Source organism: Ahaetulla prasina, chromosome 1, assembly GCF_028640845.1.
Source record: "Ahaetulla prasina isolate Xishuangbanna chromosome 1, ASM2864084v1, whole genome shotgun sequence".
Lineage (NCBI taxonomy): Eukaryota > Metazoa > Chordata > Lepidosauria > Squamata > Colubridae > Ahaetulla > Ahaetulla prasina.
The window spans coordinates 63,944,580-63,967,745 of record NC_080539.1 but is presented as its reverse complement, the minus strand read 5'-3'; the positions used below and the strand labels follow the sequence as shown (position 1 = coordinate 63,967,745).

The 23,166-nt window shown below is 35.4% G+C and overlaps 2 protein-coding genes across 6 annotated transcripts in view; one reads left to right on the top strand and one right to left on the bottom strand.

Annotated features, from left to right (window-relative positions):
• COQ8A (coenzyme Q8A) overlaps nt 1–23,166 on the bottom strand; it is a 106,983-nt gene that overhangs the window by 9,471 nt on the left and 74,346 nt on the right. Inside the window, exon 17 of one of the 3 annotated variants that reach the window (XM_058175011.1) lies at nt 2,369–4,716. The exons of 1 other annotated variant lie outside the window; for it this stretch is intronic. In XM_058175011.1, coding sequence (XP_058030994.1) covers nt 4,692–4,716 — 25 coding nt within the window. In that variant the 3' untranslated portion in view covers nt 2,369–4,691. Of the gene's footprint in view, nt 1–2,368; nt 4,717–10,365; nt 10,475–23,166 lie in introns of those variants that run through there. One more of the 3 variants, XM_058174265.1, reaches the window with a different exon arrangement.
• CDC42BPA (CDC42 binding protein kinase alpha) overlaps nt 1–23,166 on the top strand; it is a 150,325-nt gene that overhangs the window by 117,029 nt on the left and 10,130 nt on the right. For 2 of the 3 annotated variants that reach the window (XM_058169811.1, XM_058170638.1), the window contains 11 exons: nt 2,202–2,321; nt 6,971–7,051; nt 8,348–8,453; nt 9,583–9,719; nt 10,667–10,806; nt 14,710–14,791; nt 16,497–16,713; nt 18,732–18,794; nt 20,360–20,953; nt 22,052–22,149; nt 23,079–23,163. In XM_058169811.1, the coding sequence (XP_058025794.1) occupies nt 2,202–2,321; nt 6,971–7,051; nt 8,348–8,453; nt 9,583–9,719; nt 10,667–10,806; nt 14,710–14,791; nt 16,497–16,713; nt 18,732–18,794; nt 20,360–20,953; nt 22,052–22,149; nt 23,079–23,163 (1,723 nt within the window). The remainder of the gene's footprint in view (nt 1–2,201; nt 2,322–6,970; nt 7,052–8,347; nt 8,454–9,582; nt 9,720–10,666; nt 10,807–14,709; nt 14,792–16,496; nt 16,714–18,731; nt 18,795–20,359; nt 20,954–22,051; nt 22,150–23,078; nt 23,164–23,166) is intronic. The other variant, XM_058171461.1, reaches the window with a different exon arrangement.

The window sequence follows — 23,166 nt, the reverse complement described above, 5'->3', positions numbered from 1 at the left end:
GATCTTGTGGACAGACTTTTCTAAAATCCACTTCCACCTGTGCGGAGAACAGAAGTTTGCAATTAACTTACATGACAAACACAAACTATGTATTCTTCTTGTCATTTCTATTTCCCTTCTGGTTTGGGTTTTTTTTTAATGGAAGAAATAAAAACAGCAAAAAGAGGGTGTTACCTCTGCTACCTCTGTGTATGTCTCATAATATTTTATTTCCTACATTCTTTGTCTGATATAATACCCAGGACAGATGGAAAAGATTATTGATCCCGAGTGAGGTTTTCAACAAATAAAAGAAATAAAGTTCTCCCTGATGTTCAGAGAGAGATAATTTTATATTTAATAGCGGTGGAATCAAAGTATAGAAAAGAATTTCTGCTAATAATTGCTGCAATGCTTGAAATAGTTTATATGCAAGTAGCAAATAATTATATTGATGATCATGTGTCATTGATTATAGTCTCTGCAGTTTGAAATGGTATGAACATTTTATAAATAAATATGTCAGTTAAATAATGCCACATCTATATTTTAAAAGAAGTGCTACACTGCATTCTGAATTTCAGTTATTGTTTGCTTTATGATAGGACTTGCAATAAATAAGTGAGCAGTCAAGCATTATGTTCAACAAAATAAAAGAACACAAATTGATCACTCATCTGTTCTCTACTTATGGTTTATTCAAGTGGCACACACAAACATACATATACCTACGCATATAAATGTACACGAAGATTTATATATACATGCATATAAGGAAGACTCTTAGATATATTTTATCTGCTCTTTTTGTGTTTTCAGAACAACTAATCATGCTCTAACTTTTTTCTTAAATTTAAAAGTAACCTGCTTTTTACAATATCATTTGTATGAATCCTAATCAGTACAAAATAAAATGCATAGATAATATAAGTTTAAATCAAAATACATTACTTGACAATTTTATGTTGAAAAATATTTTTTTTACTGACAATCCTAAATGATGACACTAAACTAGAGGGGAAAAAGGAAGGTTAGTTAGCTGAAACCAACAATTTAACCAAAAAGAGATGGTTTTTTTCTTAAAAGATATTTTAATTAAACCAACATTACAATGTTTTAGTAGTATAGGAAAATAATGAAAATATGTCCTGTACACTTGCTTCTGTTAAAAGAAACAAAAGCAAATGTGCATCTATGATTTGAATATGACTTTACGTACTGATAAAAAATACATTTGAAAACATAGACTAAGGTGTCACTGTCATCTTTAGAAATTTATCCTTTATTAGAACAAACCTGATCAGTGTTATTTTAGATTGATAAGTGTGGGCTAAGATCATTTTATTAAACTATATTTAAATGATTTATTTACTAATTAATTAGTATCATGATACTGCTGTGTATTGTCACTATTTATTAATACTTTCTAATCCATTTTATTATATGAAATTACAATTACCATACAAAAGAAGCTTCTAAAATGTTGTTTCAGACTATAAAAGAATCAAAAGTTGTGGAGTCCTTAGTGGTTGTTCGTTTCCAGATGTTTTATTATTTTCCAACAAATCAAAATCTATCAAGCTTATTTCTTATAATTTATATAAAAGAACACCAGAGGCCTGCAAGTGTAGCCATAGGTTTAATTTTATATAAATTGATTTGATTATAACTGTTGAGAAATAAACGGTGAGAGTAGATTTCATTGAGCTTTACATCAATGCAATATAAGAGGAATTGTTGTTATGCTGATATTGATATCACAGGTATTCAAATTTTCCAAACTATAGCTATGTTCACTACCTTAAGTTGTCCAAATATTTATCTATAATAAAAGGTGGGATAAACTAATAATGATTACCTTCCTTGTTTAAAAAAATTGTAGTGTAATTCTTCTACATTTCTGTGTCACAGTAAGTGGCATCTACTCAACATAATATTTGGATGGTAGATCACTAGGAAATCTCAAGTATGTAGAGTAAATGGCAATGTGTGGAAAAGGGAAATGGTAAATGATTCTATACTGTTTCCCACAATCTCTGTAAGTCAGGAGACAAACTTTATTAAAGAAGACTCTACATTTATGTTATTTGCATTTCTATATTTTTGAAAACTGGTACTTATCGAATGTGGCTTCTTAATATTCTTCCCCCCCTTTTTTTCTTTTCCTTTCATTTTCCATTTCTTTTCCTTTGCTTGTTTCTTTCCCTTGGTTATTTCTCTAGATTGATTCTGTTGAAAATTTTACCTTATCTAATACGCCTTCGCGGGATGAAGATATCAAGTATCATCTTCATTCAAGATCTAGGTCCCCTTCCACAGCTAGTGACATTGAACCAATTGAGGTACTCTCTCATAGAACATTTGTGTAAGAATTGTCTGTCCCATAGCTCAGTGTCAAAGCAACTGTGCAAATGTACCGTGGAGTAAGCTCAGTTGAATTAAATGGGAATTATATAAACAAATAAAGGTTATATATTCATAATATGGTAACCATAACATTTTATCCTGGTGATTTAACTCATCCCAATGGATATTATTAAAATAATGGTTGGTCACATATTATTATTTATTTGTTATGGCCATACAGTCCAGCAGACTCTGGGTGACTTACCAAAAAAAAAAAAAACCTCCGAAAACCTAAATACATACTGCCTGGACTAATTAATAATAATTATCAGAATTAGAAACCAACAATAAAAACATCATAACAAGCCCATTAAGCTCAGGTCTGGGACCAAATGCAGATCTCAAGAGTTTTCCAGAACCTCAGAAGAGATCTTGCCATTTCTATCACTAACATGAGTTAGAATATTTTGGCCAGTCACTCCTTTAGAGCAAAGAAAACTTAAAAGCCATTGTTTTACTTTATGATTCTTTTTTCATTAGCATATAGAGAACAATCTGTGGCCATTATGGAAAGAGCAGAGAGAACTTACCCACTCTCACCTGTTTCTGCCTGTTTCGCACACTCCTTCATGTAGCTAGAAAAAGAGTTAAAATTATAATGCCCAGAGATTGTTCATTTTTTTGTAGCTTTTCTAGGATTTCATAATGATCATGAAAATCAAAAAGGGCATTCAGGTAAGTAGTTCAGATACCATGTGGAAAGTTAGTTGACTATAGGAATTAACCTGAGGATGAATTGATTTGGACATTTAACTAGATTTACCATAGTTGTTCACCTGACATCCTATTAACCCAATGAGCCAATTAAGCATATTGGGTAAACAGAGGCCTAAAGTCTCACTGTCTTTACATAGCATATCTATTAAAAGGAGATTAAGGTTACTTTTAAATTTTACGAGTTTTTCAAGTCAGTCAACCACATAAACATGCTGTGTTTTTGGAAGATTTATTTCTGTTTCATATGGAAAACAGATGGCCAAAGATAGATATAACAGTGTTTTGCTGTTTGCTTTGCATCTGAATACCTATATTAATGGAATTCAGTGGTTCCTGAAAACACTTCTATGCCTGAGCATTAGTTCATATGAGAGAGGTATTTTACATACATAGGATTCAAGCATATTATATGTATGTGCACAGACAAACTCACACTCAGTGACATATTTTAAATAGTACTCTATAAACAGAAATTGAGACATAAAAGTAATAAATAAATTCCCTATTTTTCAGAGTATAAGATGCACCTACCTTTTTGGGGAGGAAAACAAGATATACACTAGTGCATGGATATGGGAAATAATATGAAATTTTACCAGTTTGGAATTGTTTTAAGTTTTTTTTCTTTGCATAGATTGGTATTGTAATCAGAATTAGTAAGTTATTCAGAATGCAATCTGTTAGATGTAAAGCTTTTCCCCCACTCTCTTTATTTTCCTTCAGGTAACATTTTAAATAAGTTAGTGAAAAGCTTTTTAAATTCCAGCTAATTGTTGATTCTAGACAGAAATTTTACAACAAAAGGACACAAAAAAGAAAATACAACCATAAAACACTCACAATAACTCTGCCTTTCAGTTTGCCTTGTTGCAGCAAACAGCCTGCTATAGTTTCATTTTCATTTTCAGCATAAGAAAAAAAAATCTGGCTCCCAGCAATTTTCTTGCTTGCAGCAAGCAGTGGAGGTCCACTTGGCAATAGGTAATGGCAATCCCTACGGCCTGAAACAGCTGAGGGCTAGGAGGCCAATCCAAATGACTGTCAACTGCTTGTGCTAATCAGGCTGTGCTGAAGCTGAAATGGGCTGTTTTGCTATTTGTTGCTGGGAGGCAGAGGCCAAAGGGTTGGGACCGGTGGGTGGTCTGGGCTACCTTCGGAGTATAAGACACACCCAAATTTTCACCCTCTTTTAGAGGGGGCGGGAATGTGTCTTATACTCCAAAAATATGGTTTATAAAATCATATGTAAACTATCCCTTGGAGTATGGAAGCAAGATAAAACATATTCACATACACGTAATTTCTAACATGTAGTTATATTGTCCATTATAGAAAGCAAATTGCCAATACAGAAAACAAATACAGGGACAAAATAATACAGTACATTGGTGCTGCTACTTTGAGATATCAACTTGTTTCTAGAGTGAAGCAGTATTTCTTTTTTATTCTTCAGCAAGCTGCTGATTCCATTAGTCCTTTGCCAAGGAACTTAGCTTTGTAATGTTCCTTGTGGAATTCCTTCTCAGATTCGGTATCTTCTTCTGTGATGTGTTAGAAGCCTGTTGGTCAGGCTGAATCAAGCCAAGATTTTAAATATATGCTAACATCTTCACTCTGGAGCAAAAATTTTTGTGAAAATGACAAAAGTTTCAAAAATAGTTTATGATATGGAATAGATCGTAGAATATATATCCACAATTCTAACTAAAATAACAATTTATTTCATTAGCTTGCTAGAAGCACCATGTAATTGTCTCCTGATGGATGGAAGCACTGATCTTCAGAATATTTCTTGGACTTTTCACAGAAACCCTAATTTCATAGTTCACATGTCACATTAAATACTCTTTCTTTCTTGCATGGTTTGATGTTCAAATGTTACCAAAGTATTCAAAACTGGAATACTTCTTGTATCTTTATACTGCAATTATATGCATGATTGCTTTAACTTTAATATAAATCATTGTTTTTAAATTATTGTTTCACAATTGACAGGGTTTGCAATGTTAAGCTGTTTAGCTATTCTATGCTATAGTTCCTGAGGTTATTGTCCATTTATAGCCATTTCCCATTTGTATACAACCATGTTATATATCTGGTTTCTTCCTATTTATTTATTTTAATAAATATTTAAAAAGAATAGAATCAAAAAGCAAGAAAAGCAAGAAAAATGAAAAAATAGAAAATAAATTTACATGCAAGATTAAATAAAAATGAAACTTTTATTAGTTTTATTAATTTAGATTAGTGCTGTATATTTAAGTCTTCTGAACATTATTCGTCAAGTCAATACTCAATAATTAAAAACAATATCCAGTGTAATATGAATCATAAATTAAAAATCATTCTGATTTATGATTTTACATAAATTAGCCGGGTAACCACATGCTGTCACAATTACCTGTTAAAAAGAGAAGGACAGTTACAAAGCAATGTAACGTTTTATCATGGCACATTAATATTGACCATGAGCTTGTCAACAGATACTCAAGCATATTTATTTCATGTATATATTATATTACATTGTATGTACTATACTATATTACAATATTTTAATTACTTAACACCCTTTTTCATCATGATAAAAGCAGTTTATAAAAACTATAGTGCTTCAGAAAAGTTTGTGTTCCTTTGACAATATTTATATTTAATAAAATAAAAATGAAGCGTTACCAAAGTGTTACTGGCACATGCTACTGACCTATATCATTTTATTAAACTCCTTGGCTACACATATAAGAACATTTATCACACAGTTCTATCATATAAACTCCTTTATTTAATAACTGCCTGAAGTAGTAGATGTATGATACAGTATTGGTTCAGAGGTAATCAGCCAAACATCAGCTTAATGAAGACAGTTAAACTGAGTGTGTGTGTTAGATAATTAACAAAACTGTGCAAATGTTAGAAAAAGTGCTTCACTGTGCATATTGCTACAAATTTTTCTTCTCAAAAAATTAAAACAACTGTATGGTTGGAATGGTCAGCATGACTGCCTGAAAAGCTTTTTTGGGTCTCTGCATGCATGTTGCATGGACAGCTGCGTTGCTTTGCTGGCAGCCCCAGGGCAAGGGCTGTTTGATTAGCAAAACATTTTTATTATATGCACATCAAAAAGAATAATCCTCAGAGTCACTATGTGAATGCTTTTTGCCATTTTCCTCTCCATAGAGAGTCAGTTTGCAGTGGTGGTTAAGGTGCTGGCCTAGAAACCAAGAGACTTTGGGTTTTAGTCCTGCCTTAGGCATGAAGGAATGCTGGGTAACTTCCGTCACTCCCTCTCAGCCCAACTCACCTCACAGGGTAGTTATTGTGGGGAAAATAGGAGGAAGAAGAAGTTCTTCACCTTGAGCAGTATATTAGCAATAGCAATAGCACTTAGGCTTATATACCGCTTCATAGTGCTTTACAGCCTTCTCTAAGCTGTTTACAGAGTCAGCATATTGCCCCCAACAATCCAGGTCCTCATTTTACTGACCTCAGAAGGATGGAAGGCTGAATCAACCTTAAATATTAAAAAAAAGTATATGAATAATGTAATAATAATACTTGTTACCGATAATTGTGTATTTATGTGTCTCTGAGTATTTGAAGCTTTTCCAGTAAACCAATTTCTTAAAATACATTTACTTTGAGGCAGTCAGCTTAGATTTGTTAAAGGCTGTAAAGCATTTAAGTATTTTGCAAGTGAGGAAAATCTGAATACGTTACCCAAAGTAAATGCTTTTTTTAAAAAATGCTATATGCGTATTTCAAATTCTTGTGTACTTTTTGCACCAGTTTGCTTATATTAACACCATTTAACAGTGGGGGTGTGGGGCAGTTAATATTAATGTAAATTAATGTTCACCATATATGTGCTCAGGTTTCAGATCATCCTCTGCGTCCAGTTCACACACCAACCATGAGATCACCATATAGTGGTTCAGGACTGTCTGTGCCAAAGGTATTCAATCAAATATTATGATTAGAAGCTATGCTAAAATCTTAGCCTATTATTATACAGGTAGTCCTTCACTGATGAACACAACTGAGCTTGGAATATTGGTCATAAATCATTGCGGTCGTAAGTTGAGTCCATATGACTGGAGTTGATGTTTCGACCATTTTTACGACAGTCATTAAGCAAATCAGCACAGTTTTAAGTAAAATCATGTGTCATTAAACGAATTGTGTAGTTGTAATTCTGAATCCAGCTTATCCAACAGAACTTTTTGCCAGAAAATAGCAAAAACTATTTTAAAATATGAACATTTTTCACAAACCAGTTGCCAAGCACCCAAAATAAGACTTTATGATCTTGGAGGCGATGTGGCAGTCATAACTTTGAGGACATAACTTTTTCAAGTCAGTCATAATTTTGGAACTTTCATTAAGTGACCAGTTATAAGTCAAGGACTACTTGTATCTACTTTGTTGATCTTCTATCATTTACCTATGAATAAGGATGCTGTTGTTAGTATCAGTAAGAACTAAACCCACTTTGGAAGAAACAGTGGTGGGCTGCTGCTGGTTCGGACAGGTTTGGGTGAACCGGTAGTTCCAACTAGCGGCTGGGCCCAACCACCCGCCCTGGCACTATCACGTCCTATATAATCACCAGTTTTTCAATGCTCACATTTTCGGTTCCGGGCGAATCGATTGTTACAGTATGTGACACCCACCTCTGGAAACAGATTACGTACTTCTTTTGTCACATGTCCATGATTTCTACTTCATTACAGAAATGTAATAATTATTCTCTATTAGGTCAACATTACAAGGAGCAAAATGCTTTACTGATCATCAAATGTTTTTGAAAGCTAAAGGAAAAACCCCACATTTGTTTCTGCATAGTTTAATAATAAATATTTTGCCAATGAGTTTTCTGGTACATTAGATATTAATGTACTTTGCTGTGAAAAAAAGAAATTTAAAACACAAGGTAACTGTTCCTTTTTTGGATAGTGATCCACTGATTTTGAACATTTATTCGATTTTTTAGACTGTTCCTATAAAATACATGAGATGTAAAACTATTATAAAGTTACATACCTAACTTAATGGAAAATGATGATTCTGTTCTTTGAATGGAACTGATTATGAATAAACAAGTATAAGATATAGGAATAGCTTAGAAATTATGAAACTGAAAAATAAACTCTAATTTTATTAGTGCAACAAAACTAAACTATATAATTTAATAATGATTTTTTATTATCAAAGCGCTTTTCACCTAATCATACTTTTATTTGTTTTACAGCCTAAGGCCCATCAGTTTGTAGTAAAATCCTTTAATACCCCTACCAAATGCAATCAGTGCACATCATTGATGGTTGGGTTAATAAGACAGGGCTGTACCTGTGAAGGTAAGGTCTGGCATCTGTTTGTTTTTACAAAGGATTATATTTATTATATGATAGTAATTGCATGTTAATGCCATTTTTTAGCTGTTACACTTGTGGCAAAAAAAAAAAAAGTGAACAGCTAGCTGTTTTAACTACCTTTCGAAGATTCAGGGACAAATTTCCCTAACTTAGTATAATACACTATAGTTGAATATGTCATAATACAGTTTTAGATTGGTGATTGCAATAGGTGATGCTGAGACAACCGGTGATCTGCAACACCACTTTGTATGGTCCTTGGTTCTGGTAATGAAATGTTTTTTAAAACTACTGTGAAAAAACTGAGTATCTGTTTCGTTGGCTTCAGTATTGAGAAGATTTTATGGTTGTGAAACCTTGTCTAAAACAAGGCTTTTCGGTAAATGAACAGCTGGGTCAGCAGAGAGAAATTAAGTGAAAATGGAGAAAGGACTTTAACTTTTCCTGTGTAGCAATCTCAGTTGTACTGAAACCATTGGAAGCTTGGAGAATATGATTATATGTATGAAGATGCATATGTTTATAGGACAATAATGTTTATCACCCTGCTTAGGACTCCTAGAAATTTCATGTACTACAACCTAAGTGAGATGGTGGGCTATTTTATCAAACTGAGCAAAATATTTTTATAACGAACTTTTCTTTATGGATATTCATTTTAGCTCAAGAAAGTAGAGCCGATAAGAGTGATGTGGAATATATATATGAAGCAACATCTGATTCTGTTAAAGTAATTTTTTGAACAAAAATTCAGTATCTCAGATGAATTAAACAATTAATGTTATATTCGTTTCTTATCCAAATTTATAAATTGCCCTTTATAAATTAGCAATGTAAATGTCGCAGAAGTATAAATCATCAGAACATATATATTTAATAGGCCAGAAGGTATTAATGCAGCGAACATACATGTTCATCTATAGCAAATCTGGAATGGAAGTTTACAGTGACAAACTGGATAACATATAGTAGACACATAGTTCCATTGGCCAAGAAAAATTGACAAGGGTGTTTGTTCTTATTAACTGATTTTCATATTATTAAAATAATCATTGCACAATCAACAAGGACTGAAGTACATTTTCATTACAAATACTGTCTTTCTTCCTAGTCTGTGGATTTTCATGCCATGTGACCTGTGCAGACAAAGCACCAGCAGTATGTCCCATCCCACCTGAACAGACAAAAGGTCCTTTAGGGATTGATCCACAAAAAGGAATAGGAACTGCTTATGAAGGGCATGTCCGAGTAAGTCTAAGAAAACCTGTACTGTTTTTTGTTTATCATTGATATTCATTTTTTCTGTGTGTGTGTGTGTGTGTGTGTGAAATGAGAAATTCTTATCATTTTTACAACAAACATGTATATATCGTGTGTGTGTGTGTGTGTGTGTGTGTGTGTGTGTGTGTGTGTGTGTGTGACAACCCCAAGATGTCTCCTACTGTTTCAGAGAAAAAGCTAGGAATTGATAGTTTTCAGGGTACTTCCATACTGTCACTTGTATTGCAATTTTGTACCAATGTGCTAATATCTATCCTGTTGTACTCCATTATCCTATGAAGGTGGCCAGTGCTCCACCCATCTGGCTAATGGAAGGGCATAAAAAATATAACCAGCTAATACCCCAAACACTCACTGATTAAGCTCCTGTTATATTTGCTTTACCCCATGGGGGAAAAATAAAAAAGATTACGTTGTGTGGTTACTGAAGATGTTAATCTCCAGAGTGACTGGAGAGGACATGAATTGTGGCACAACTTCAAAGTGCCTTAGCTGCAGAACAGACTAAGAAATCCCAAGAAATGGGACAAACTAGGGACTCTTGCCAATGGGAACTACCTGCCTTATACTACAACATTTTCACTGCGGCAATATTCCTAGAATTCAAGCTGGGTTGTGGTTTATTTATTCAAGACCCATTGCTTTGTGGGAAGTCGGAACTAGCATTGATCTCAGATCGATGCAATCTTGCATGTAGAACAGGCATCAGCTTCTTCACCGCTCTATTTGAAGAAAGACATGACCATTAAGTCAACTTATTTTTAAAGTATAAATGTATATCTGATTGACTTGGTGAATGGTTTCTTGTATAAATGTTGAAAGTACATTTTGTTTATTATGCTTAGATGTTAACATTGTTTTCCTGTTTTGATTTTTTGCATTTAATTAAATTAATGTGATTAAATTTATTTTAGATCCCTAAGCCAGCTGGAGTGAAGAAAGGCTGGCAGAGAGCCCTGGCTGTTGTTTGTGACTTCAAGCTCTTCCTTTATGATATAGCAGAAGGAAAAGCATCCCAACCCAGTGTGGTAGTTAGTCAGGTTCTTGATATGAGGTAGGAATGGCATGCTTTAATTTAATACCCAAGGCAGCAAGTGCTTCTCTTTTGAATCTCTGCTGGTATGAATAACATAAAAGTTGACCATTTTCCTACAGCCTATCCCTTTTTGATCAGGTGTACTTTTAAAGAACATCAGCAGTAGCTGTGGTACAGTAGTGGGTTTCAATTTAGTTTGCTACCGCTTTGCTCGTGCGTGCGTGTCTGCAGAAGTGTCCGGGTTGGTGGGCAGAGCCTCCCGTCACTACCGGTTTGCCCGATCTGGGGTGAACCGGTAGCAGTCCATTACTGCTATGGTATAGTATAGAAATATTATTGAGCTTTAAATATGGTGGAAAATTATAGAACTAGAAGTTGAAGTTTTAAAATGATAGCAATTGTTGCTTCAGGTAAAGAATCATATCTCTCTTTAAATGGATTTATTATTAGTGTATATTCACAATTTGTCAGGAGGACTTCTTTTTAAACATTTGCTAATTACATCTAAATAAAGTGGTGCTTAAAAGTTTGTGAACTTTTTTGAAATTTCAGTATCTCTACATAAATATGACGTAAAATGTGATCTATTCTGCACACAAATCCAAAAACTAGAAAAAGAGAAGCCAATTAAACAAAATATTTGAGTTGTTCGTTGGATTATTGTGGAAAATGATCCCAAACTGCGTATTTATGTTTGGGGAAGGATGTAAACCTTTGCTTTTTATAACTGATCTGAAACCTTTGGGCAGCAATAATTTCAGCTACACATTTTTGATAACTGTTAATCAATAGAAGAGAATGTACTATACGTAGCTCAGGGCTGAACTATGGAATCGTTAATGCTCTTTGAGTTTAGCTGTTCTTTTTCAGATGGTTTATTACCCAGCTAGCTAACTGGTGTGCACTGAATCAGTGCATTATTAGTGCATTAACATCTGCAAGCAAACAACCAAGCTCAGAGAGCACCATAGACCCCATAAGAGTTGATCAGTCCTGCGTATTTGTTTGGAGACACTTTAGCCCATTTTTCCTATTTGAGAATTTAGTGTGCTTCCTCTCAATAACTGCCTCCTGAGGTCCTTCTACAACATTTCTACAGAATTAAAGTCAGGAGTTGGACTTGGCCCTTATAAAACATTAAATTTCTTCTGCTTTAACCATTCTTTGTGTGTATGATTTGTATGTTTTAGATCATTTTGCTACAAGACTCACTTTTTCTTGAACTTTAATTCATGGACAGATATTCTGATATTTTCCTGGCACAATTAAGAACTCATAGGTCCTGTTCTGTCCCCCCCACCTCAGTCCGGGAGGCACGAGCGATGACTTAATTAGCCGGCAATTCATTCCACGGCAGCTATCAGCTCTGGCAGCAAACTAGCGAGTGCCTGCCAAATTTCTCCATTATCTTTTCTTGATGCCGGCGAGTCAACCAGGAAACCAGGAACAAACAGTACTTGAGCTCAAGTTCTCTCTAAGCAGTTGATTTGTTTGCCACAGAGTAGTATAACAGCCCCTGCTGCTTTTATACCCTGTGGGGTGTGGCTCCATGACTCAGCACTTCCTAGGCCTGCCCCACCCCTGCTTCTGTTGTTCCCGCCTCTCTTGTCTACGAAACCTAGGATCCAACCAGGACTGATTGTCCTCAGCTGGGTCTGGGAGCATTGCCTGGACGGGGGGAGATACAGGAGACAGAGGCCTTGTTATTTCTTCCATCTGGCCTGCCTCTGGCTCCTGGAGCTGAGCCAGAGAGGCCGGCTCTGCAGAAGGGAGCCCTGACGGTCCTTCCCCCTCACTCTCTGAGACACTGTCTGGCAGGGGGCCAGGCCCGGGGGTGGAGCTGGAGCCACAACGGGTCCAATAATGGCAAGTCATCCTGTCCAGAGGCAGCAAAACAGGCTCAAATCATGATACTGCCACTATCATTTATTTTTTAGATAGGATACGGTTCTTATGCTGGAATGCAGTGTTGGCCTTTCACCAAATGTAATGCTTTTCATTCAAGCCTTACCTTTTTATTTAGATCTCATCTGTCCACAAAACATACTTCTAATATCTTTCTGGTTTATCGACATGATCTTTTGCAAATGGGTTGTTGTTGTTCTGACCCATCGCGACCCCATGGGCAACGTTCCTCCAGGCCTTCCTGTCCTCTACCATCCTCTGGAGTCCATTTAAGCTCATGTTGACTGCTTCAGTGATTCCATCTAGCCACCTCATTCTCTGTCGTCCCCTTCTTCTTTTGCCCTCAATCTTTCCCAGCATTAGGCTCTTCTCCAGTGAGTCCTTCTTTCTCATTAGGTGACCAAAATATTTCAGTTTCATTTTCAGGATCTGGCCTTCTAAAGAGCAGTCAGGGTTGATCTCCTCTAGAACTGACTTGTTTGTTTGCCTTGCAGTCCAAGGGACTTGCAGGAGTCTTCTCTAGCACCAGAGTTCAAAGGCCTCAATTCTTTGGCGCTCAGCCTTTCTTATAGTCCAACCTTCACAGCCATACATTGCAACTGGGAAAACCATAGCCTTGACTATACGCACTTTTGTTGGCAGGGTGATATCTCTGCTTTTTAGTACGCTGTCTAGATTTGCCATAGTTTTCCTCCCCAGGAGCAAGCATCTTTTAATTTCGTGGCTGCAGTCCCCATCTGCAGTGATCTTGGAGCCCAGGAAAATAAAATCTATCACTACCTCCATTTCTTCACTATCTATCTGCCAGGAATTGAGAGTAATCATGGCCGGATGCCATGATTTTAGTTTTCTTAATGTTGAGTTTCAAGCCAACTTTTGCACTCTCCTCCTTCACCTGCATCAAGAGGCTCTTTAGTTCCTCTTCGCTTTCTGCCATTAGAGTGGTATCAAATGTGTAGGGGTCAGTAATATTCTTTCAGAAAAGTTGTGACTTTCTCCTTGCAACATTTCCAGTTGTCCCATTGACTGAAATACCTGGTTATAATTTCCTCTTCAAATGAACTAATAATCCTAAATCCTAAAGATTCACATACTTTTGCCGCAACAAATATATTATTTTTGGATTTTTTTCTGCAATAAATGAATTAATTTTGTTTAATTGGGTTTTCTGTATCTACTTTTAGGTGTGTGGAGAACAGATCATATATTAGATCATGGGCAGCTATAGAAATATGATGAATAGATAAATAAATAAAGTTCTAAAGATTTAAATAAATTTTAGAGTTAAAGAATTATAGAGTTGTTGCAAATAAAATTTCAGAGTAAGTGCTCAAATATCTTCAAGATAATAAAATGGATTGTGTAGTCTTCAGTGATAGGGATATACATATAGCAATATTATTTTCAAAATCTCTTTTAAATGTAAATAAAAGTTTATCCAAGTTTTCTATTGTGACACTTCGAGTAGGGCTATTACTTCATTTGTCTTTCACTCTTACATTTTGCCCATTTATACCAATAGAAAAACAATTTGACAACTGGATAGCAAACATTTATATGAAGAAATTATTTGGTACTGATATTGAGTGAATGTAATGTATTCTTATGGTGAGCTAAGTATAAAACATAGAACTCTATGTTGTGTTGATATGATTTTCTTCCAGAATAAAGGTTCTTAATTGAGATCCATGGATTGCTTGGGAGTCTGTGATCTTGGATTGGGAAAAAAAATCAATAATTTTTAACTTGTCTTACTGATTTAATGGATTAATAAAGAAGAATATAACTCTGTTATATATTTATCATTTTGAAAATTTTGATAACTGTATTTGAGCATAATCAATTTCTTTTATAAAAAAATTATCGTGTTTTTATTTTATAATTTAGATACATTCTGAGAAGTCCATAGCCTGACTCTCAAAGAGGTCCATTGCAGAGGGGTTAAGAAACTTAGCTCTAGAATGTGAATAGTTACTGTTCAAATGTAATAATCTGTCACTAATATCTTTATAAAAGGGATGAAGAATTCTCGGTGTGTTCTGTTCTGGCTTCTGATGTCATCCATGCAAACCGAAAAGATATCCCCTGTATTTTTAGGGTAAGTAATACTCTATTACAGTTGCAACACAGAGTAGAAAATAAATCGTTCTTCTTATATTCATTTTTTTTTAATTAATGAAAATTTCTCTATTTGTTATTCAGTGTGGTTTTTGTGGATTCCTTTGAAATTTCATATTTTTATTCCAGCCTTCTATGTTAAAATATAGGAATATCAACAAAGTCTGGTTTTAATCCCCCAGAAATGGTGCAATTAGCATTCAGGGTTCTAAAAAATGCTATGCAGGTAGTTCTCAAGATATGACAGTACACTTAACGAATGTTCAAAGTTAGGATGGACACTCCCAAATTGCATAAGACTGTGTTTCATGCTGCAGCACCCCCACCTCTCTACCCCATCCCACTCCACCATGACTCTGCAGCCCATGGACCTGCTCCTCTCTTATCTATCACCCATTACACATACTTTCTGAAGATTTTTGGACCTCATGTTGGTGAAGAAAGGCAGCCACCTTTCCCTGGGCTGCATGCAGGCAACTGTCATTTTCTGTTGCTTGTGAACTGGGACAAAATGGCAGCCACGAGACAAACTGCTTTGTTTTGCTGCCTTAACAAGGTCTCCACAGTGCTGCAGAAGCTTCTGAATGCTGCATATAATTTCTGCACTGCTATGCAGACCCTGTTTAGGCAGCATAATGAAGTAGTTTGTCCCCTGGTTGCAGGGCTGAATATGGCCGCTATTTTATCCTGCTCACTTGTGGATAGGGACAAAATGGTAACTGCCAGACAAACTGCTTCATTTTGCTGCCTTAATGAAGTCTGTACAACACTGCAGAAGCTTCTGAATTCAGCAGAAAGCTTCCACAGCATTGTGCAGTCCTTCTTAAGGCAACAAAACAAAGCAGTTTGTCCCCAGCCCATGTGGTGGCAACTCAAACATGACTGCCATTTTATGGATAGGACAAAATGATGGCCACTTCTGGAAATTCACCATGCAGCTGCACAAAGGATGGCCCCAGAGCTTTTCAAAGGGTAGGTGAGAAGGAGGGTGTTTGGCCTGATGGGGTGGGAAGTATGCCCAAGGCCTGAGGGGACCCTGTGGAAGTAGAAAAAGTCTGTGGGGCCCCAGGGGGTGGAAAGCAGAGCACAGGCATCTCAGGAGGTGGGAGACACCTGGGGGAGGGGGTCAAAATAGGCAGGTCTCACCCTGTGCTATGCCTCCAAGGATCTGAGGCACCCGGTTCTCCACTTAACGACCCAAGTGTTTGTTTAATGATTTATTAAGAAGAGCAGGCATGTGGAGGTTGTTAAGTGAGGTGCTTCACTTAACTACTATTGCGACATGGGACTGTAACAGGCAGACTCCATTACGGTCATATCTCAAGGACTACCTATATACAAATTAATACTTATATTTTTACAATCAGGTTTTATTCATAGTTTTATCCTGCCCATTTTGTCTTTATTATGATTCTTTTACCAAGACAGATACTCATAGCTTCATCACTGGGTGAATAGTGATTTGAATTGGGGTCATTCACTATGCATTTTTTTTAATGTCTCAATAGCTTTCATTGGTCTTTTGTAACTTATATTCGATGTTGATTTCTTCATTTACTTACTACATAGTTACATTGAGGATATTTTTAATACATTGAATAAATGTATTTATTCAATGAATAAATGATGTTGTTATTTATCAAAGAATCTCATTTTTTAGTTACACATATCTGTAACATTTCCAGGTTTCAGCTTCTCAGCTATTAGCATCAAGTAATAAGTGTTCAGTCCTGATCCTAGCTGACAGTGAAAATGAAAAGAGTAAATGGGTAGGAGTCTTAAATGAATTACATAGGATCTTAAAGAAGAACAAGCTCAAAGATCGCTCAGTCTACGCTCCCAAAGAAGCATATGATAGTACCTTACCCCTTATTAAAACTAGCCAAGCAGCAGCAATTATAGGTATGTATTTTTAAAAACACTTTGCAGATTTTTTGCTTTAACTATGAAGTTCTAATTCATATTTGGATTTTGAAGTAGTGTACCCCCATTTGCCTGGAAGGGATTTGGCTCTGAATTTAAGAAAAGATGGGAGAAAATTATAAACACAAAAATAAAGTTAATCTAGTGAAATCCAGTGAAATCTGCCCTTCCCCCTAACAAATGTGATACACACTCAATATGCACTCACACACACGTATAGATCTTCCACAAGTCTTGTTTTAAAAAGGACAGGCCAAAGACAAAAAAGTAAATCCATATTAATTGAATTAATAATGAATACAATGGTACCTTGGTACTCATCGTTAATTGGTTCCGGAAGGCGCAATGAGTACCAAACAGATTTTTCCCATATGGAATAATCTAGTGAGTCACAAGGCAGCTGACACCAACAAGTTCTAGTTTGTGCATTGAATACAAACAAACTATGAGTATTGGGACAAAATTTTCATGTCAAAATGAGCTGAGTACTAAATCTGATGAGTTATAAAGCAGTTGAGTACCAGGGTATCACTGTATTAAAATGGATTACCTGTAAAATATAATATCCCATTTTAAAACATGATTTCCCATCTACGTATATAAACCATGTTTTCTGTGCATTCAGAAGCACAGCCCCCCCTTCTTCCAGCAGGTACTGGTGGGGAAAAAAGAATGGAGATGCACTGAGGAAAATATACAGTATTAGGAAGGGAAGCATAAGGGAAAATATATCTGTATAGATAAGAAAAACATAGAAGAAATATTTGACTTGTGAGGAAAGAAAAGAGAGAAGCTCTTTTTAGAACTTTCAAAAATATTTAAATTCATCAAGTAGCATCCCCTCCAAAACACCTGGTAATCTTCAGAGACCTTTTTACTCAGCAAATGTAAAATTATCCTCCACACGTTTATAAATATTTGGAGAAAAAAATATTGTGTTCTTGTCAGCTAGCCTCACAAGCCTTTGTATTAAATATTTTGTAAAAAGGAAATTAAATAGAGAGAGTCCTCGATTTAGAGTTACATCACTGCAAAAAGTGATTTATGACCCTTTCCCCCCCATATGACCATTGCAGCATCTTCATGGTTATGTGACCAAAATTTGGAGGTTAACAATTGGTTCATATTTATGACGGTTAGTGTCCCTGGATCATGTGAACAATCTTTGCAACCTTCTGACAAGCAGAGTTAATGGGGAAGCCAGATTCATTTAACAACCAGGTTATTAATATAACAACTGCAGTGATTCACTTAACAACTGTGGCAAGATAAGCCGTAAAATGGGGCAAAACTCACTTAACAAATGTCTCACTTAGTAACATAAATTTTGGACTCAATTATGGTCGTAAATTGAGGACTATCTGTATAAGACTAATAAACAAATCTATGCATATTTCTCAGAATTAAATTAGGCTTCCAGGTAAAGGGGCAACCTGATGTATTTGATTTCAATTCCTGTCAGTCCTAAACAAAGTGTCCAATAATAAACCAGCACTGGAGTTTAAAATATTGGGGAGGTATCTGGTTATCAGTCCATATAGGCTAAATGGCCAAGATAACATAATGGAAAACTGGTAGTTTATGGACTGGAATAAAAATAAAGATGATGAGAGGTATTGTGAATTACAAAACTGCTTAATATGATAAAAAATGAAAAGCAAAATGGAAAATAATTTGAGTCAAATGAATTCGAAAATGTTTGGAAATTGTATTTTTCTTGATTTGTAAATATGTAGATTAGTTAAAATTGTGCATTAATTTTATGTTAGTCATTTTACCTTTCACCTAAATTCTGAATTTTGAACATTTATGTTGTTTAGTTAATTACAGAAATCCCAAGAGGTTTTTTCTCTTTTTCATTTAAAGGCAAAATGAAACAATAATGGTATCATTATACTTAATATTATTAATCGGTTTCAACTATCCTGGCATCTGATACTTGTTTTTCCTTACAGAATGTGTATTTCAATTTTTTTTTCCATTATTAACTGTTTCAGATCATGAACGAATAGCTTTGGGCAATGAAGAAGGGTTATTTGTTGTTCATGTTACAAAGGATGGTAAGAATATTAGATTTATATTGGAAAAGTGAAAATTCAAATAAGATATACTTTTTATTTCATTCAGTGTAGCCTAATAGTTAAGCTATTTGATTAACACTAGGGAGGCTCAGATTCAAGTCCATCCTTAGCAAAGGAAACCTACTCACTGACTTTGAAAAAGTAATTTCTGAATACTGATATTTTTGTGGTGGATATTCAGCAAATCCATTTTCCTCATTAAGCATTTTTGCAGAAATTGACAAAAAGACATTGCAAATTGCAGTCATGTGACCATGGGATGCTGCAAATGGCCATAAAGATGAGCCAGTTGCCCATCATTCCAAGTGTAATTCTATCGTAACTTGAAAAACAAGGCATAAATACTTTGAAGATACCTGTCATAACTTCCAGAGGTCATTAAGGAAAGGGTCATAAATTGAGGACTACCTATAGATAAAAGCTCTTCAGTCTGTGGTATGTCAGAAGATTGGAACACTAGTTTTGCCTTATTTGTTTATTTATTCAGTATATATGGCCACCCATTTCAAGCATATGGGCAGCTGACAAATATTATTGCTGTTGCTGTTTTTTTAATGAGAAATGGAATGGTGCTTAATATGAATGTTTAATTTCTAATTGTGTTTAATTATATCATCTAAAATAATTAAACACAAATAGTAATGAAATATTCAAAATGCATAGATAAAACCAAGTGTAACAAATCCAATTCTATAATAGCAGGCACAAACTCTCCAAATATAATATGGTTTTGTTTGGCAGTGGATAGATAACATAATATTAATAGGTACTGTATAGAACAGGGGTGTCAAACTAGATTTCATTGAGGCCGCATCAGGATTGTGTTTCACCTGGGGAGGAACGGGGAGCGTAGCCAGCTCGGCATCACTTGTATCAGGGGCACCTGTGGTGGCCCGAGTGCTCTGCCAGTAAAAACGGGTTTTCCAATCTCTGTTTTCAGCTGGGATGGCCTCCTGCAACCCTCTGCCAGTGAAAACAGAGCTCAGGAGGGGCGGCCCTTCCGAGCTCCATTTTCATTGGCAGAGGGTTGCAGGATGCTGTCCCAGCCGAAAATGGAGATTGGGAGCCTGTTTTCACTGGCAGAGGCACTGCGGGCCGGTCTTTTGCTGTTTTGAAGGTGGCCTCGTAAGCCGGATCTAAGCACCCTGTGGGTTGGATCTGGCCCACTGGCCTTGACTTTGACATCCCTGATATAGAACATAGAAACACAGCATCCACAAGGAAGGGAAGGGGAGGCAGTGTAAAGAATGTAGAACTGATTTTGGGAAAAGAAGGTATAAACTTCCTTTTTGAGGACACTTGAATAGACTCCTACTCAAAGGTAATTACCCGGTTAGAAAAAAAGTCATAGGCAAACTTTTGAAAATGCAAATGGGATACAATGATTCTTAGAAGAAATTAGTGGAAAAAAGCAATTTAGAAAAGCAAGTTTATATTTTTTATTCCAGAAAAACCAAAGAGATTTAATAAGCAAGATTATTACTGTAGCCTTGAGCACACTTTATATTTCAGGACAATTTCTTGCAACCTTTTATTTTTTGCAGAGATAATTCGTGTTGGTGACAATAAGAAAGTTCATCAGATTGAGCTCATCCCAAATGAACAACTTATTGCAGTGATTTCGGGACGAAACCGTCATGTACGACTATTTCCTATGACAGCTCTGGATGGTCGAGAGATTGATTTTTATAAACTGGCAGAAACTAAAGGTTGCCAGACCATAGTTTCTGGACAAGTACGCCATGGAGCCCTTACTTGCCTGTGTGTAGCAATGAAAAGACAGGTCCTGTGTTATGAGTTAAATCATAGCAAAACACGCCATAAAAAAATAAAAGAAATCCAAGTGGCTGGGAATGTCCAGTGGATGGCTATCTTTAGTGAACGGCTTTGTGTTGGCTACCAGTCAGGATTCTTAAAGTACCCTTTGCATGGAGAAGGAAATCCACAGAGTTTGCTTCATCCAGATGATCACACACTGTCGTTCATTATACAGCAGCCAACTGATGCCATCTGTGCTGTTGAAATATCAAATAAAGAATACCTGCTGTGTTTTAGCAGTGTAGGAATTTATGTGGACTGTCAGGGTCGAAGATCTAGACAACAAGAATTAATGTGGCCTGCAACTCCTTCTTCTTCCTGTAAGTTTCTGCCATTACATTAATTAAATAAAGGATTATTTTTCCTCATGGTTTGATGGATGTCCACAGAATTTGAATAACACTGTATAATTAATCAGTTAATAACAAGTTGTAGAAGATGTGATACTGAAACATAAATAACTTTTTAACTATGTGCTATGATAATAATCCATTTGGTATAATGTTGTGATGTTATAGCTCTATCCCCTCTTTTCTTCTTATCAATCTATTTCCTCTTCATTTATTTTTTAGCACTAATATTATTTGGCAAACCATTATGACTTTCCTTCTAAAGAAGAATCATAGATTTTGAAATAAGTCTCCGCTTTGGAGGCAACATAGTTGTCTCCAAAGTTCATGGGATCTATTATATATTGCTTCTAGAATTAATGCAAGGAAAGTCCTATTGATATAACTATAGTTACCACATTTGAAGCTCTCAGTATGGTTAGTGATAAAAAAAAAAATAGTGGTAGGGGTGTTCTGCTAATAGGAAGATGCTAGAAGTTGCGGTATTAAGAATACTGTATTTCCTCAATTCTTCAAAAAAAATTCATAACTTCAGAAAAACACCCTTTCCACATGTTTGTATGTGTGCACATGCATTTATGTGTGTGTGTATATATATTACACATGGAGATACGAACACTCCATTACTATTATGTCAGTCTACATCAGAAGAATTTGATTTGTTTTGTTAACTGCTCATTTCTGAATGATTACTCGTTATACATAATTTCAATGTCTTGGTAACTGAGGAAATATTGGACTAGCAAATATATGATTAATATTTAATACTGTTTTATTTCTCAGCTTGGTTAATGGTTTATTTTTTTCCAAAGGCTTCATTTTAACCTTTAATGTGTCTATTCATATAATGTGAACATTGGTTCTCATTGCTTATTTTCAAGAAATATTAAACAGATAGGTAAACACCAATAAAAAACTAGGCTTATTTTTAACTGTAAAAAATGTACTTCTAAATAAAATACAAGAAATATATACTGAAAAGTGACTTCCTTACCTTCCAGTTTTCAACCCAATCCAATGTATGTCCATATGGCATCTATCCAGACATATATCTGTGTTTCTTTCTAGGTTACAATGCACCATACCTCTCAGTTTACAGTGAAAATACAGTTGATATATTTGATGTGAACTCAATGGAGTGGATTCAGACCATCCCCCTCAAGAAGGTAACTAATGAATTATACAGTAATTTTTTTTATTATTATTTGCATTTATACCCGCCCTTCTCCGAAGACTCAGGGCGGCTTACACTATGTTAGCAATAGTCTTCATTCTATTTGTATATTTATATACAAAGTCAACTTATTGCCCCCAACAATCTGGGTCCTCATTTTACCTACCTTATAAAGGATGGAAGGCTGAGTCAACCTTGGGCCTGGTGGGACTAGAACCTGCAGTAATTGCAGGCAGCTGCTGTTAATAAGACTGCATTAGCAGTCTGAGCCACAGAGGCTCCTAAATTAAACAGTTTGGATAGGTTGTTCATAATATAAATTAAAAGACATATTGAGTTCCATCTGGATTAAAATATTCTGCTGATAAACTAGGAAGGGGGACACCCACCCACCTTCAGATCTGCAATGGAAACTAATTCGGTATGAAGCAATTACTCACTGAAGCTGCTGTCAGAGTGCTGCCTTTGTTGCAATAAAAAGAAGGAAGATCTTTCAAGCACTTTGAATTTTTAGAGAAAAGACACTTTAAACAATACAATACATATGTTCCTTTTAAACGTTTTTAGCATTTCATCAGAAGGAGTTTGGTACATTTTTTGCCTAATATTTTTTTATTAAAAGAATATTTTTTGTGAGCTGCAGCTCACTTCATCAGTGAGTGGTTAAACTGATGTAGAACTTCAGTTGAGAAAGGAGGAGGTGAGAAAAGGAAGAGAAAACAGGTACAGGTTGGAGACAGATTACAACTATTTTATCAGTTAACAACTGTGATGTTTAAAACCCCACTGTTTTTAAATCCACCTTCTGGATTTAGTCCTCCTGAATATTTGCCTCCTTGATATTTATGTATGATGTATGAAAATTTATACTTTCACATTTTCATCGTATCTTTTTACTTTTTTTTTTTTTACTTTTTTTAGGTACGTCCTTTGAACACAGAAGGGTCGCTAAATGTCCTAGGACTAGAAACTGTTAGATTAATCTATTTCAAAAATAAGATGGCAGGTA